At 35.8% G+C, this 16,964-nt stretch overlaps 1 protein-coding gene across 2 annotated transcripts in view; it reads right to left on the reverse strand.

The window, feature by feature from the left end:
• FAT4 (FAT atypical cadherin 4) overlaps nt 1-16,964 on the reverse strand; it is a 157,178-nt gene that overhangs the window by 48,145 nt on the left and 92,069 nt on the right. For both annotated transcript variants that reach the window (XM_070609135.1, XM_070609136.1), the window contains one exon: nt 3,759-3,939. In XM_070609135.1, the coding sequence (XP_070465236.1) occupies nt 3,759-3,939 (181 nt within the window). The remainder of the gene's footprint in view (nt 1-3,758; nt 3,940-16,964) is intronic.

Here is a 16,964-nt window from a genome sequence, read left to right on the forward strand (position 1 = left end):
ACTTACATATGTAATATTTAAATAATCAATATAAAAATTAACATAAAATAGCTGTGTTAACCAGAATAAAGAAAGGATTTTCTCCTGGATCCCATGAACAGCATGGATTGATTAACATCTAATATAGATATTCCATTGAAATATATCAGGCCAGAGTAAATAAGGTTTATGTTGGCATAACTACTCACTTTACGTATGAAAATATATTAAATTTAAGCTGTAAGATTATCTGTCTTAAATTAATCTAAAAGTGAATTGAATCATTTTTATAAGATAAAAATAGCTTCAATTTTAATTTTATCTGACTGTATGACAGCATAATCATTTGAAGATTTTCATAGAGGCGTTTTACAGATTTCAGTGAACGTAAAAGCATAAAGTTAATTCTCTGATATTAAAGGAAAAAGAAAGTCCAATCAGTGAATCAAACAACCAAAATACATACTATTAAATCAAAACAATCACATCAGACCTGCCAGTACAACTCTGTAAAATGTTCTGAAAACATGAACAGAATTTTCCAGACCAACTTTACATTGATCTCCATTTCTCCCAAACACGGGATACCATTTAGCAGTAAAACTTTGACATACACTGGAAGAAAACAGCCTATCATCACAACATTTTACTCTAATAACTGGACTTTGGGATCAATTCTGTAAATATGCAGCTTCACAATCAGAAACTGAAACAGCTCAGACAAGAGAACTGTCCTGCTATTGACAGGCAATATTCTATGTGCTAACTTTAGAGAAAGTTTTCTCTGCATGGCAGACAAAGATTTATTAGATTATAATAATACAATGAATAAGAAATTCTTCCAAAACTATTGTCAGAAACTCACTGAGCACTAACAGATGACAAGCAGAGGGATAAGTGCTTCATGGATTAGGACAGTATAGGTTGACAGGTATTCAGTATTTTTTATTCTAGCCACTATTGTAAGTAGTTCACTTAAACGTTTTATTTATCCTCATAATAACTCTACAAAGTCAGTTTTATTATTAGTATACCTATTCCATGAGTAAGAAAACTCATGCCCAGAAATGTTAAATAAGCAGCTCTGCAATTAGAAATAGTAGAGTCAGGATCCAACTCTACGCAGCTTGATTCCCAAGGCTGTGCTCTTAACATTAAGCTGAACACTTAGTACATTCTTAGGATATAGATCCCATTATTTCCATGCTTTGGTGTAGGACAAGTACAGGAGATGGTATTTACCAGCCTGTTGAGGTCACACCAGGAAGAAGTTAAGTTGTACCTGCCTATCTTCAGGTGGTGCTAAGCACAGTGACCCAAACAGGCATGTAGAGATGACCCTGGGCAGAAATTTTCCCCATCTTTAATGATTCGACTGGATAAGCCTCTGAGAATTCAGCTCTTCTCTTGGAAGTATGTCCCAGACTCTGGAAGGAAGTTTGTGTGTAGCCTTCCCTGCTTATGCAGTGCACATCAATGTCCATTTGCTCCTGGATTTCTTCCTGTATCTCCTCCTAGACATTCTTAGCCACGTTGGTGACTCTTCCTTCTAAACCTTCCTTTCACGTGTTGGGAGAATTCTTGGTAACCAGTCCCTGCTCCTCTTTCCTTATCTCTCTGCACTGTCTCCTAGAATATTCGTATTCAGTTCCTTGGTTTTAAATGTACCCTAAACATTGATGACTGCCAAATCTGTGCCTCCAGCCCTGACCCCGAACCTTAGCTTCACACTCATATCTTCAATGTCCTAGTTGATAGCTCTATGTGCATAACTAATAGTCATCAAAGTGTATTCAAATAAGAACTCCTGGTTTCTCCCAAACCTGTTTCTCCTCCACTCCTATCTACTCCAGTAAATCATGCCACCATAAGCCCAGGTGTTCAAGCCAAAAACTTAGGAGATAACTGATTTCTCTCTTTTATTCCCACTTACAATCTCAAAGGTATGCTCCAAATCTGTTCACTCAATTTTCATTTCTCCACCCTGGTACAAGGCCACTCTATCTTTTGTTTGAATCACTCTATTAATTAACACCTAAATGGTCTCACTGATTTCTCTCTCTAAAGCCTCCCCCTAAAGTCCTGCCTCCTCCAATCCAATCCAAATATGGATCAGTTTATGTTGCTCCCTGCTTGAAATCCACCAAGAGTTTTCCACCTAAAAATAAATTTTAAAATCCCAGTTCTTTAGCATGACCTAAAAGCCTTATATGGCCTGCATGACCTGGGCCCTGCCGACCTCTCCGACCCCTTTCTCACCCTGGTCCAGACTCATAAACCTAAGTTCACACATCAAGCTTAAAGCCCACAGCCCAGTACTTCTAGCCTAATGGTCACCTCCTTAGAGGGGCCTTCTACAATAATCACACCTTTGTTCCTTGTCACTCTCTATTGTATTATCCTGTTTAATTTTCAAGGCTGTCATCACTATACGAAGTAATCTTATTTATTTTATATTTACTTATCTACCTCAAAAAAATGTAGGCTCAAAGAGAGCAAAAATCTTTGTCCTGTTCATCATCGTTATTCATGCTAGCAACTCAATAAATGTTTATTAGATGAAAAATATCTTGAGGCCTCCTACCTAACTCAGTCATCTCTGCTAGCAGGAAGAAACTAATTAATGCCAGTTTCCTAAAGCGATTTTTTAAATAGGAAATTAGTAACAAACAAAATAAATCATTAACCAAGTCATCACTATATCAATATGCATAGGCCACCCTTGACTGACAATTCCTCTGAACTCTCAGATTGCCTCTTGTGATCTGTTAGTTTCATAGCCATCTAATCTACTATAATTTCCTTACCATCAGCCTACAGAAGGTAGGGATGATGTAGGTGGACAAAAATACTAAGGTCTTTGAGACTTTTCTCTGGGAAATTTGGAAATCTTTATTTCTTAAAGTTTAGAATGGGCATGGGAGAAGGGGACACAGCTGGATCAACCAACTGTTACAACCCAATTGCTTTCACATCCTTTCTGAACAAGGTACCATATTATTCTTCTCCATTTTAAAAGGATTTAAGTAGAGTAAAATAAACTTTTTAAACTTAGGAAACACAAATATTTTTATTGGGGCTAGTGGTGGATTAAAAGTGGCCCAATATTTTGACACTCCTCCCATCAAGAAGTGATGTGTATTTCTCCTCCAGTGAATCTGGGCTGGTCATGGCTGCTTTGACAAATAAAGTGTTATGGAAGTGATGCTATGCCACTTCTAGGCCTGGTCTCAAAGAGCACTGGCAGCTTTCACATGAAGTTCTTGGAACCCAGAGCTACCAAGTAAGAAGTCCAACTACCCTGTTAAGAAACCACAGTGAGGAGCCCTGAGGCCACAACATCAGAGACAGGGGCTCAGCTGAGCCCAACCTTCCAGGCATCTCTGCCAAGGCACCAGGCATATGAATGAAGCCATCTGGGACCTTCCAGACCGCCCAGTCACCAAGGAAATACCACTAAGTGACACCAATCAACCACATGAAGCAGAAGAATCTCTCACTGAATCCTGCCCTAATTCCTGAACTACAAAATTATGAGCTCTGACAAGCATATAAATAAAATTAAGAAATAAAATAAAATCTTAGGACAATAAATAAAACCATTATTGTTTTAATCCTCATTTTAGGCATAGTTGGTTATTTAGCAATAGATAACCACAGTAGGGCTATGTGTTAACGTGACGGAATTTCTAGCAAAGTTAAGCATTATATTCATTTAGTCCAAAGACTAATGTTTAATGAGAAAAATAGTCAAAATTTACAAAGGAAAATGTACTGACCTGATAACTGCATTTGTTGAAGCGTCAGCGTCAGAGGCATTTACCAGTAAAACATCTGTTCCAGTTGGTGCATCTTCAGGAATTGTGGTGAGATACATTTTACTGGGAAAAGTGGGGACATTGTCATTGATGTCATCTACTATGACATTGATTGTTCCAGTTCCAGTCAGGGCAGGGGACCCTAAAAGAAAAAGAAAATCAGGTTTTGTTTACAAATAAGAAAAATAATAGCAAATTTAACAATAATTAGCTGTTGACAATACTACCGAAGAGAATTTAGAAAACATCTTAAAGTAAAATTTCTGAAGATACAGATAAGACATTGAATGACTTTAATTTTGTTACATGAAAAATATTTTCACTTATAAACTAGTATGTCACTCTTTCCTAGTGAGACTGCACAAAGAGTGTGTCAATCTTTTATTCTATTTTAAAGGTGTTGATTCGACAACGTAGAACACAACAATGTCATTTAAATGCCACAAAGGAGGCACTGCTGGTTTCTCTGAAATTACATTAGAATAGCTCGAGTCACATTTGTAGAATCCCCATGGGCATGGATTAGCTGGCCACCTGACAAGGCAGTGCTCAAAACTGCTTGCCTATCTGCGACTATCAATGTTAATATCAAAGATTTCAACTGGGTTTCTGAGGTCTTTAAATCTCCTGTTCTGTACTAGCCAATATTTGTAGGGAAAAAAAAGCTTCAAGTTATATCTCAAAACTATAATCTTCCACTTGCTGGAAATAACATTGTCAATAAGCTGACTTGGAATCATTTTTGTTGCATTTGTTGTTTATTTAATAAAAATAGGAAATAATTTATTTCTAGTTCCTGTTTTAGCTCTGTTATCAAGATATAGTGAAAACCCCACATTTACCAAAACCTTGGAGTACACTCTCTGGACCACACGAGGTTAGCAGGCTCTTTGCGGTGAAGGTCAGATGCCATATTTGGTTAAACTCTGTTGGTTGTCCCATAATCATCTGTCTTTAGGTATGCTTTCAAAATCATTTTTCAAATTTTAATTTCTCTAAATAGAAACCATGAAGATCCGTTTACCTCTATCTATCCAAAACAAAATAAAGCCCTGAATACTCTTCTTTTCTATTTAAGATATTACTTTTCCTCCCAGAAAATTATTTCCCCTTATATGAAGTTTAAATTCTACTGGGTTCTAATATTCAATAATTTGTAAATAAATCCATTCATTCATTTTCTCATTCATTTCTCTGTAAAATGGTTATGGAGCACCCTTTTACTATCACAGAATGGTGCTGAGATTCACAACCTTCCAATATTATTTTTTCTAATAATCTTGTGATTTGCTGACATTTCCTTTACTACTATTCAAACTTGTTTTTGTGTTCTTAGATTGCAATTACTGATAGCATGGCACCAATCAGCTTTTATGCTCAAATGTATAGGAACGAAGATCAACAGACTAGGAAATTATGAAATACTATGGTGTTGGTGATCTGTTATTTTTGTGCTTTATACAAGAAAACTCAATTTCTAGGTTAGATGAAAAATGTATATGACCAGTTGAGCTAGGCACTGTAACCAGGCATGACACCTCTCAGAAACCTACGCAATTAAATATGGGCTGCATGCTGGTAATAGTCGCCATATATATCTTTCTCAGTAAGATATTTTATATTAAGTATCCCGTTTACATTAACATATTTTTAAATTCATGACTGCCAAAATCTTACCTTTTATGTGTTTGATTTTACATTAAAGGAAAGAAAATTGGTCCTCATTCTATTACTTAAATGTATAATTAATTACAAACTTCAAAATAGTAAAAATGCCTTTTCACTAGTTGCGTAAACAATGGTAAGATGATGTCACAAATATTTCAAACACAAAGCAGATCTGGAAGTATCATAAACCTTGGAGTAGCACATCAAAATAAGCCTTTAAACATCTCTCTCAAGCTATTAATAACGATAATAGCAAAGACTTATTGAGTCCTTAGGTGTGCAAGTACTGGTTTAAGTTCCCATAAATTACTTTGTCTAATCCTCATAAGTTAATACCACTGTGATCTCTGCTTTATATATAAATAAACTGATGGTTGCAAAGGTTAAGTGACTTTTTCAAGGCCAGAGACGTAGCGGGGAAGCTGGGATTTGATCTGTGTGACGGGGATGTGGAGCTGTTTACACTGGCGAAAAGCTGGAAGGTGTTGCTAGCAGGACAGGTGCCACTCAGTGAGAAGTGCTAAAACTCTGGACAAGCTGAGCCCAGAGAACAACACAAGGCATGAGGTGGAGGAAAAGGCCCATGTGTAAGGGACTCCCTATTTGCTAGTTGAAGTTTGTGAGGCATTTGGAGACAATAATCTTGTCATGGATTTTGAATTTCTCACAAGGGACATGTTAAACCTAAAATAAATATTTTTGGGGGTATTATTGACGATCAATGTTTGGCCTAAAAATCTTGAATGTGTGTATAATTATATACAGTTCCGTGAAATTGACGTTAATGACCTGCATCATGTTAGTATCTCTCCCATGGGTTGCATTTTTAAAAGAATTAACTAAAGAATATCTGTGCATTTGTGTGGGCAAAATGGGACATTATGGGAAAGACAGTGTGCAAATGATGAACTGAGAGAGGAGATAACTAAATCCAAGCCCCAGAGGCAAAGAATGGAAGGAGATGGAAGGCTAGTCTATATCTTTACTGACCTTGCACTCTACTCACTAAATCTCAGTCGCCTTGTCTGTAAAATGGGAATAATAAGACTAGAATCTACCACACAGAGGTACTGACAAGATTGTAACAAGCTTAGGATAATGCCCGGGGCGTTGTTAAAACATACTCTGTATTACTGGTTGTTTTTGTACATGTTTTAGAAACAAGAAAAATGGGAAATTGACATATAAAAGGTCTACTTTTAACCTTATGGTTTTCTGTGTCATAGTTCTCAGGATTTTTGTTCCCCCACAAAACTTCTGACTCAATCCAATGATAATATTACTCAGGAAAATATTTTGAGTCATTTTTTCCTCTTAATTCCTTCATAGTACAAATACATGAGACACAGCTCTCAAAACTTTCACAGCTTTGTGGAAGACAAATTGGAAATCCGAAAATGCAAAATTTAAAAATGTACTGTGAGAGCTTAAAGAATATCTGAATATTTTGACATGCACATTGCTCTGTAGTCAACAATACTTAATCTTGTTAAGAAATGACCAAGGGGACTAGCTCCGTGGCTGAGTGGTTAAGTTCATGCACTCCGCTTTGGTTGCCCAGGGTTTTGCTGTTTCAGATCCTGGGCGAGGACCTAGTACCACTCATCAAGCCATGCTGAGGCGGCGTCCCACATAGCAGAACTAGAAGGACCTACAGCTAGACTATATGACTATGTACTGGGGGGCTTTGGGAAGAAAAAGATTGGCAACAGATGTTAGCTCAGGCCCCAATCTTTAAAAAAAAAAAAAAAAAAAAAGAAGAAGAAGAAAATAACCCAGTAACTGCCAAGCAAAAATTTCATCTTTGGAATTCTAAAGTGTCTGATGACACACATATGGAAAACCACATAAAATGATGACTAAGTCATTTGGTCAGGAACATGTGATTTTTTTCTTTGTCTATAAATATTGTTGCTGATGTGTTTCTGAATTAGTAAGCAAAAAGAAAAAAATATTGTTTACCCAGGAAAATATTCAGAAGTTGAATCTCACTGCCTTCATCCCAGAAAATGTCTAGTCTCTTCAGAAGATTTTAAAAGCACATCAGCCACAATAGATGGTCCTGGCTTGAGAAGCGAGCCCATAGGTGATCCCATATCCACACAGGACCTCTTCTCAAGTCAAAGCAATCCCCAGAGTCCCTTTTCTCCTCTTATTAGCTGCCACACCCCCCTCTGTAAGCACTGCGGTTCTTCTCTTCCTATTTTCTTCAAGAATTGATAGAGTGAAGCGCAATCTCTCCCACAGCTTCACTTTCTTGTTGCCCCAGAGGACGGACTCACAGGTCTTATTTACTTTTTTCAATTTTACAAGGAAACCTTACAAAGGCATTGTTCTAAATTTCTAAGGCTTTTGCTGAGATTTGACTAACCCCAAATTTGAATACTGCTCCAATATTTTTTACTTTTATTCTTGGGGATAGGGCCTACCTCTGCTCACCCTACTCCAGCCTCATCTTTGTCCATGGATAGCGTGAGCTCCAGAAGTCACGGCCTCTCAGCTTCAGGCAGGAAGATGAAATCAAGGCAGAAAAATGGGAACGCCCCCTGACTTCAAGTGAGTTAGTCTTACTCCTACATCGCTCTTCTCAGATGAAGGACACAAGGTCCCCAGTTCTTAAGAGGCCCACACAACTCTTAGCATGTCCTCTTATCTGCTAATTGAAGGATGAAGCCATGTTTTTGTTGTTGCTTTTCTGTGTTTCCTTGGTTTTGACCCTTTCTCTTAATCATGGAAACAAGTGGTCTAAGGCGCTTATGTTCGTTTCCCAACATTGTTTTTATACCTCATGTCAAGTGCTGCATGATGTTTATTATTACTTTATCTTCAGTCCAGAACTTTCTGCTGGCTCCAGGCTAATACATTCAACTATTTTCTGTCTCCTCGTGCAAATTGTCAAAGAGCCTCAACATTAGTATGTCAAAAACTGAAATCGTAATTATTCTTTGTAAACTTAGCCCATACATTTATACATAAATTGAAATACATATATATATATTTGTATATACATATTATTGAACACTTATTTGATAGCATATATATATATACATATTTTATATATGTATTACTCATTTAAAACATAGGTTCCATGAAGTAGGTATTATTGTTTAATTTTTTTAAATGAAAAACTTGAGATTCAAAGAATTTAAGCAATTTATTAACATTCAGCCATAGTGGACAGAGAGCAAGCCCAATTCTGAACTCTTAAAAATACTTTTTTTCTTAGCTCATTAGGCTCAGATAAAACTATGCCACTCTTATTGCAAATGTTTATATCATTATTATTATAAATGTACTTCTGCCATATCCTATATTAAGTTGTAAGCTAATTGAGAGAAGGAATAATTGTTTAATTCATCTTTATATAAACCTATAATGCACACCATTAGGCCTAACCCTTTCTCCATATTCACAGTTCCTTTGATTCTATATATGAAAATCTGGTCTAGTGACTACATGGCTGAAAGATCAAAGAGCTGAACACATCTAGAAATATACATCTGGGAGTACAGGCCTTAGCCTAAGGCTGGGGTCAGAGAACAAGACTGCAGTCAAGAGTCAAAGTTTTGGAGATAGTCTACTACTTATAAACAGAGGGTCCCAATTAATCCTGAATCCCATGAGAAGAATCAGAATACTAGGGGCCAATGTGCAGCCTGGATAGATCTGATAATGATGAATTATACAGGCAGTGGCTCAATAGGACAAGATTGTTCAATTTCATCTGGCATTGATTTGTGGGAAACAGATGCAACCAGAAAGAAGAGGCAGGATGTAACGACAGACTGCTGGTAGAAGGTAGTGAGCCAGTGAAAGGAGCTGAAGACACAAGTGAAATAAAAGGTCAATGTCTCAGAAATTTATAATTGTTGAGGCTAGGAAGGTGCACTGGACATTCAAAATACAAGTAGAAGTCAGAAGATAAATGGAACCTCAAATTTCATTTTGCAAAATTTTATGTATTCTTTATATATGTACATCTGTGTATGTGTGTATATATGTACATATACAAATATAAATATAAAACAAACAGATAAATTGATAGGAACCTTCTGAAATTTTTAGAGCAACTAGCAAAGAATACATATGATTCTGAAAAGCATTTTTAAGAGTGCAAAACCAAGTCACACACACACACACACCATACACAAACACACACACAGAAAGATTATTCACAGCTTAATCTTCAGACAGTCCATTTTACTGTGGGTAGCTTTCTTTGAGTTATATTTTACACCCATGAATTTTGGAAATGATTAGTATTGCTTTTTTACACTAGTGACTTAATAGGGGCAAACATATCGAAATGAAGATAAAGGTAATTTAAAATAAGATTTTAAAAAGAAAAAAGTCTCAGGCAACTGCTCTATCAGAAAATACTTCTTTAGTAAGTGTAATGAATGAGTTTAAATGACTAAAGTTCAAACTGCAGGCAGATTACATTTTCTATGTTAGCCCCTATAAATTAAACATACTCTACTCAAACATGAAAAACTATTCAGCAGAAACAGAATTTTTGCTTGACTGAAAGCTGTTGCTTTGCAACAAAGCCGATTTCATTCTTGACATCAAACATTTGGTGAATAGGTCCCCTGACTTATTTTTTGTGTGTTTGTTGTAGTATAGTATTAACTTCTTTTCTTCCCATGAAGTAAACAGGTTTTCTCACAGTAAGTAAGCCATCCACTGAAAATGTATTGGAATTCAGTCATTGTACATTAACATGGAAACTTATGTGGTTAGATTTAAATTTGAATCCAGAAAATGTACGAAACAAATAAATGTGGAACATTCTAAATATGACCAACAGCTGGTTCGAATCCTGGGCGCGGACATGGCACCACTCATCCAGCCACGCTGAGGCAGCGTCCCACATGTCACAACTAGAAGGACCCACAACTAAGAATATACAACTATGTACTGGGGGGCTTTGGGGAGAAAAAGGAAAAAAATAAAATCTTTAAAAAATAAATAAATAAATAAATATGACCAACAGCTTTGTATTTTAAAAATTCTATTTTATAACATCATTTATTGCTGCTAATTAGTTCTACAAATATATTTGGATAATTTAGGTTTATACACGCTTACGTAACACTTGATTTTTTAATTATTTCTCCAGGAAACTTTATCAAAAACACTGTATTTCCTTAATAGACATGCTTATATTAAATAGAGGTGACAAGTAAAACTAAAGAAGTTTTTTTTTTTTTTTTAGGAAGATTAGCCTTGAGCTAACTGCTGCCAATGCTCCTCTTTTTTGCTGAGGAAGACTGGCCCTGAGCTAACATCTGTGCCCATCTTCCTCTACTTTATATGTAGGACGTCTACCACAGCATGGCATGCCAAGCGTTGCCATGTCCGCACCCGGGACCGAATCTGCGAACCCTGGGCCGCTGAAGTGGAATGTGCACAGTCAACGGCTGCACCACTGGGCCGGCCCAAGAAACTTTTTAATAATGCTATGAAAACGACACTGAAAAGTTGCACAACCACATGAATGTACTTAATGCTGCAGAATTGTACACTTAAAAATGATTAAAATGGTAAACTTTATTATATTTTAAACACAATTTTTAAAAATTTAATGAAGTAAAATACAACGTTAACTAAATATTTTATCCCCCACAAAAAGCACATCATGAGGAATTATTTTTTAAAGGACATTAAAAAAAGAACCCTCAACATATGTTGAAACTCTGACACACTAGCAGCTCCCACGAAATTCTAAATACATCCTGCCTCCTGCCTACTTAGTGAAAATATCAAATTATATATTTATGGAATAATTACCAAACTGGCTAGAAAATGATTACATTTTAACAGGATTCATTTTGAGGAAATTTTTTGAAAAGAAAAAAATTTCTTTACAATGAGATTATGTTATTTTCCATGATATTTAATATTTACCTTTTAGGTAATAGAAACATTTTCCTTAATATTTCAAATAGTTTGTTTCCATTTCAAAACTGGATCCTTTGTCTGATCAGATTTATAGCTTAAGCGAAGTAAATGAAGAGTAGAAATTATTGTATAAGTTTTAATTCTATGCAATATAATAATTCTAGCCCCAATTTAATAGAATTTTGAAAGTTAAATCACCTTTATTTGTATTTATATCTTATAAATATACAAATGAAATTCTATGTAGAATTTTTCCTACTAAAGGGTAGCTGATTTAAAGAAAATTATTTGAATAAGTGATTTATAATAATAATCTGTCACTGACAGATATGGTAAGAAACCTTCCAGAAACAAGAGGAAGTAAAACAATCACCTGTTATCAACCTTGGAAACAAAATTATTACCTAAGACAAACATGCTGTTAAAGGAACCAGATCAAGCCCAAGATGGAGTCGCTCATGCTAAGTCCCAGGTCAGCAACGCAGAACTTAACTGTCTACGCTGGGCTCTCCCAGAAAGGCAAGGCCTGGCTCAACCAATCAGCACTTGCTTGCTCCGCACAAGTTACCTGACCCAGCTCCAAGATTTCCCTTCACTCCATTAAGGAAAGTAACTCCGCTTCAACCCATCAGCAAATGTCCAATATAACCTTCTTGTTCCTGCTCACTTTGATCTGTAAAAAATCTCTTGCCTTGTATAGCTCTTTGAAGCTCCTTTCGATCTGCTGGATTGGATGCTGCTTAATTCATGAATTGCTGAATAAAAGCCTACTAGAACAGTAAATTGTCTGTGGAAACATTTTCTTTCAATGACTCCATTGGAAATAAGCAAAACTGCTTTAGACTCAAATATAGAAGCAAGTTAAATGCAATTAACTTCTAGTAATTGAAGATAATCCTAGCACTATTTGATTTATGGGATCATGGGTGCCTTACGGAAAGTTTTCAAGCAATTTTCCTTATTAAAAATGTTCATCATAACAGACAAGCCAAGCTCTTTTCCAATATTTTCCCACAAATAATACTGACAAAAAGCAATCTTTCTGGAACATTTAAAAAACAACTATCTTCAGATGTAAAATGTCATATTCCACACTTCTGACCTCTCTTTTGATTATAGAGCCATTTGCAATGCAATGACCCTCTCAACTAAACAATATGACAGATAGTATTAATTTAAATGTCATCATGTCCTCAAGGAGAAAACAAAGCATGGTGATTAGCCTTCTTAGCTTTGAGAATTAACTTTTGCAAAAGCATCATGTTTCCCGTCCATTAAAAAGTAATTTCCAATCTCTGCATAGGAATGAAGTTTATTCCCTCTTTCAGTCAGATGATAAATGCCCTTAATTAGAAATGCTAATATATGAACTTCTCTGCTAAGACCTATTAATTATGCTGACACATAGACACTTCATAACTAAAATTTTTGACCAAACCTATAGCCAGAGTATCTCTAGATCCCTTTTGTGTATTAGACTGAGAACAGATAAACAATAATGTTTTTAATTCGTGCACTGATTAATCTCCCTTCGCCAAATCAAATGCAAACACACACAGCCCAACTGACCCATTGTACGTGTGTGTGTCACACACACTGTATACTCTTAGTATAATATCTGACATTTGTTCTGCACTCATAATATCTTTGGACGTGCATTTCCTAATTTGATGAAGAGCAACCTTTAATTTCAGATTTATGAATATTCTTATTTATGAGCTGTTTTAATGGCTGAAAAATCACAAGTTTTTTGCTTCATAAACCAATGCTCTTTTTAATACAAAACAATATTAATCGAAAGAGAGGAAACTCATAAAATTGGTCCATATAAAATATAATACAGTAGACAAGCTACTATGTGGGAAGCAGTGAATAATGGGTAGGAAATGTTCTCCCTGAGCAGATTGACTGGCTTCAAATCCTGTTTTCACTGATAAACAGCTACATGCCTAAGTCAAGTTGCTTACTTTCTCTAATACTTGGTTTTGTTTATGTTTTCCTTTTAATCCATAAAGTTGGAATAACATTATCCAAGTCACAAGGCTGTTATGAGATTAAATGAGATAATATAGTACAAATTCTGGCACATACAAGCACTCAGTATGCACAGAATGAATATCATCTAAAGTTTACAACTCTCCAAGTTTTTCTCTACTCAAATGTGTTCCCTGAGAACTAAACCATTATATCTATCTACCTGATATCTCCACTGGATATATCATAATATCTAAAGTATAACATATCCAAAAAATAATTCTTGATAATCTGCCCTAAAATCTTTCCTCTCCCCTTTTCCAAATGTCTCAGGCCAATAATCTAGGACACAAGCTTGACTCATCTCTTTCCCGAACTTTCTACAGCTCCAATTCCATCATCAAGTCCAGTTGGCTCAATCTTCAAAATGGATAAAATATGTCACTACTTCATCCCACCTCCACATTGTCACTTAATTTTGAACACTATCATCGCTCTAAAGGGCTGCTATAATGGCCTTTTACTTATCGTCTCTATTTCTATCCTTGTTCTCCACAACTGCCACAAAACCAGATATTCCCAAAATTCCCTATCACTTCCCTGTTCAAAGTCCTACCAAGGTTTCTCCTCACTCTTTGAATAAAATTAAAGTTCTTTACCCTGGCCTGAAAAGTTTATGTGATCTCGCCTCTGCCTACCTCTTCCAAGACTCTACTCTTCTCCTCTAGTCCAGCATCCAGGCCATCTTACTGTCTTTGGATGTAGCCAGCTTGATCCCTGCCTCAGGCTGTTTCATCTGCAAGCAACACTGTTTACCCAGATCTTCACATTTCACTTTCCTAACTATGCTATCAAAAATAACACCTCCAATTCCTCACTCCCTAGTCACTTAACCTGCTTCATTTAACTTCATAGTATCTCATATCACTCCTGGTCTATGTATTCTATTTCGTTTATGGTCTATCTTTTTGAATAGAATGTAACCTCTTGGAGGGCACAGACTCTCCCCTTCTTACCACTGTATCTCCAGTACCTAAAAAAATACCTGGAAGAGTGCTCTGTAAATATTTTCCAACAAAATAATATCAAGATACTGGTTGTATATTAACACAGCCCATAAAAGCCTAAGAGTCTCATGGACTATAAGCAGAATTCACTTATAAGGCCTATTAAATTGGCATCATAGTTTGATTTTAATAAATCCAAAATGACAACTGGCAGTGATAACTAGCAATATTATTATCTTCCACCTGTAAAGCCAAATGAATTTTTAATATCTTCTCCTACTTAGCATATAATTTGAACAATACCTAAATTTAAGCTTATTTTCAAAAGATCAATATTGAAATTATTGATTCCAATTAATTTGACTTCACAAAAAATATTTTGAAACATTATTTATTTGGAGAAAGAAAAACAACAGTTGGATGTTTTATACATTAAAGCACAGTGAATAACATAGAGCAAGAAAAGTTTTCTTAAAATTGCATTTTTGGAAATCTATGTTATTCAAAGATTCAGCAGATCCTGATTTATAAATATAGTATAGGTGAGCAAGAACTTGGTTGAAAGGCAGAAATCCTAGATATTGTTCTTGACTCTGCCACTCTGTGGGTCTGCAAGCTCTGGCAAACTGCTTAATTATTCCAGGCCTCAATTCTCTTATCTGGAAGATGAAGGAAATGGACTGGCTCATCTCCAAGAAGTCTCTGGTTATAAAATTATAATTTTAAATCAGATTTCTCTAACTTAGAATTTTTTCATGTATAGTTCTCTTTAAGAAATCCCTCCATATTACACATTGATTTACAACTTTAACATACCTCTATTGTCATACTATCTTATTTTACTGCTTTTTGATATACTAATTCGGTATTTTGAAAGAGTAATGGCAGATATTAATGGCTCACACACTTTGAACTTACTGATGAGGGCATAAGATTTATCTTAAGTTAGAAAATTTTTTTCTAAGGGATCTGGAAAAATTACTTGTATAGATATATATTAATTGGAATAGTTTAGCAAAACACCAAAATTTCCATAACAAAATTCAAAACAAGCAAAACTTTTCATATTATGTTTATGTGGAGAGGTACAAGCTATTATATTTAAGCTACATGAAGCCAAAAACCACCTGTAGGGTACATTTTTTGTAGCTAAAAGGGTACTCGGGTATTTGGGAGATACGGAACGTAAGCAGCACCATACAGAGCAGAGACAAGACCTACCTAGAAACATCTAATAGATAGCAGAATTGAGTAAGAGCCAGAGGGTTCACGGGAGAGTCATGAGAACATAGCTCAAACAATATTTTAAGCACTTGAAACTGAATTAGAGCCATAAAATGCTTCAGTGGGTCTTTACATATGACTGCAATTTATCACATCACACTAAACACCACAGTCTTAAACACTTGTGCTGCTTTTCAAAGCAGAGGTCAATCTGAATGACCACAACCAATGTAGCAAAAACTTCTGGAATTTCAGCCATGAGTTAAAAAAGATTGGCACTTTTCCTTTTGGTAGGTCCTTCGAAAAATCTGCAAGTGATAAATATATAAAAATAAACGAAATATAAGTATGTAAATAAGTATGAAATAACAGGATGATAATTAATTGATACTAATTATCATCTTTTTTTACACATTAAATCATTAATTCATTCAATAAATATTTATTATGCACCTGCTATGTGGAAGGTTCTGTTCAGGTGTTTCTGGAAATTCAGTTTTGAACAAGACCTCAGACGTTTACAATCTACTGGAAGGATGATAGATATTGATGTGGTAAATAAATTATACATACTCATGTATATTATATATAAGCATATTATTTTAGATAGAAATTAGTGTTAAGAAGAAATCACAACAAGGTAAAGTGATAGACAGTGACCTTGGAGAGAGGGGAAGTGGGACAATTAAGTTGGTGGTCAGATAAGTCCTCTCACAGAAGTTGACATTTTACCCAGATATAATGACAAAAGGACCAAGACATGAACATGCTCCCCCTTAAAAAAACAACAATAGCAACACAAACAGACCACTATAGACTAGAACATTCCAGGCAGAATGAACTACAAGTGCAAAGGGCCAAAGGCAGGAAAACGTTGGCATTTTAGAGGCCAGATTAACTGGCACTGGCAATTTGCGGTAAATGTTTAGCAACTGCTCTCCTGAGGCAAGCCACCCGATTCATAGCATTTGCTGATTTTTGTGGTGTAAATACTACCACAGTGGCAGATTTCAACCTACCAACATGAAAATGCTGAACACTAAGCTGAGAGGTGACCATGGTTGAGCCTGCCCAGTGCACCATGGCAGGCGCATGATAAAGGTGGCAGTCAGTGGCTGATAGAAGAGGTCAGAGATGGGGACAGAGGCCTGGCCATTTAATGCCATGTGGTCAATGGTAGGAAATTCAGGTTTTATTCTTGGAAACCACTGAAGGGTTTTTAAAGAAGCGATGGGGCATGATGATCAAATTTATAGCTTTAAAGGTCGTGAACTGCTTGTTGGAGAACGTACTGTGGGGGAGAAAAGTTAGGCAGTTAGGAAGGTATCATATAACCATGGCTTAGCCTAAGGTGGTGGTAGTGGAAATGAAAAGAGGATAAATTCAAGAC

The sequence above is a fragment of the Equus przewalskii genome, chromosome 2 (genome assembly GCF_037783145.1).
Source record: "Equus przewalskii isolate Varuska chromosome 2, EquPr2, whole genome shotgun sequence".
In the NCBI taxonomy this organism is placed as follows: Eukaryota; Metazoa; Chordata; class Mammalia; order Perissodactyla; family Equidae; genus Equus; species Equus przewalskii.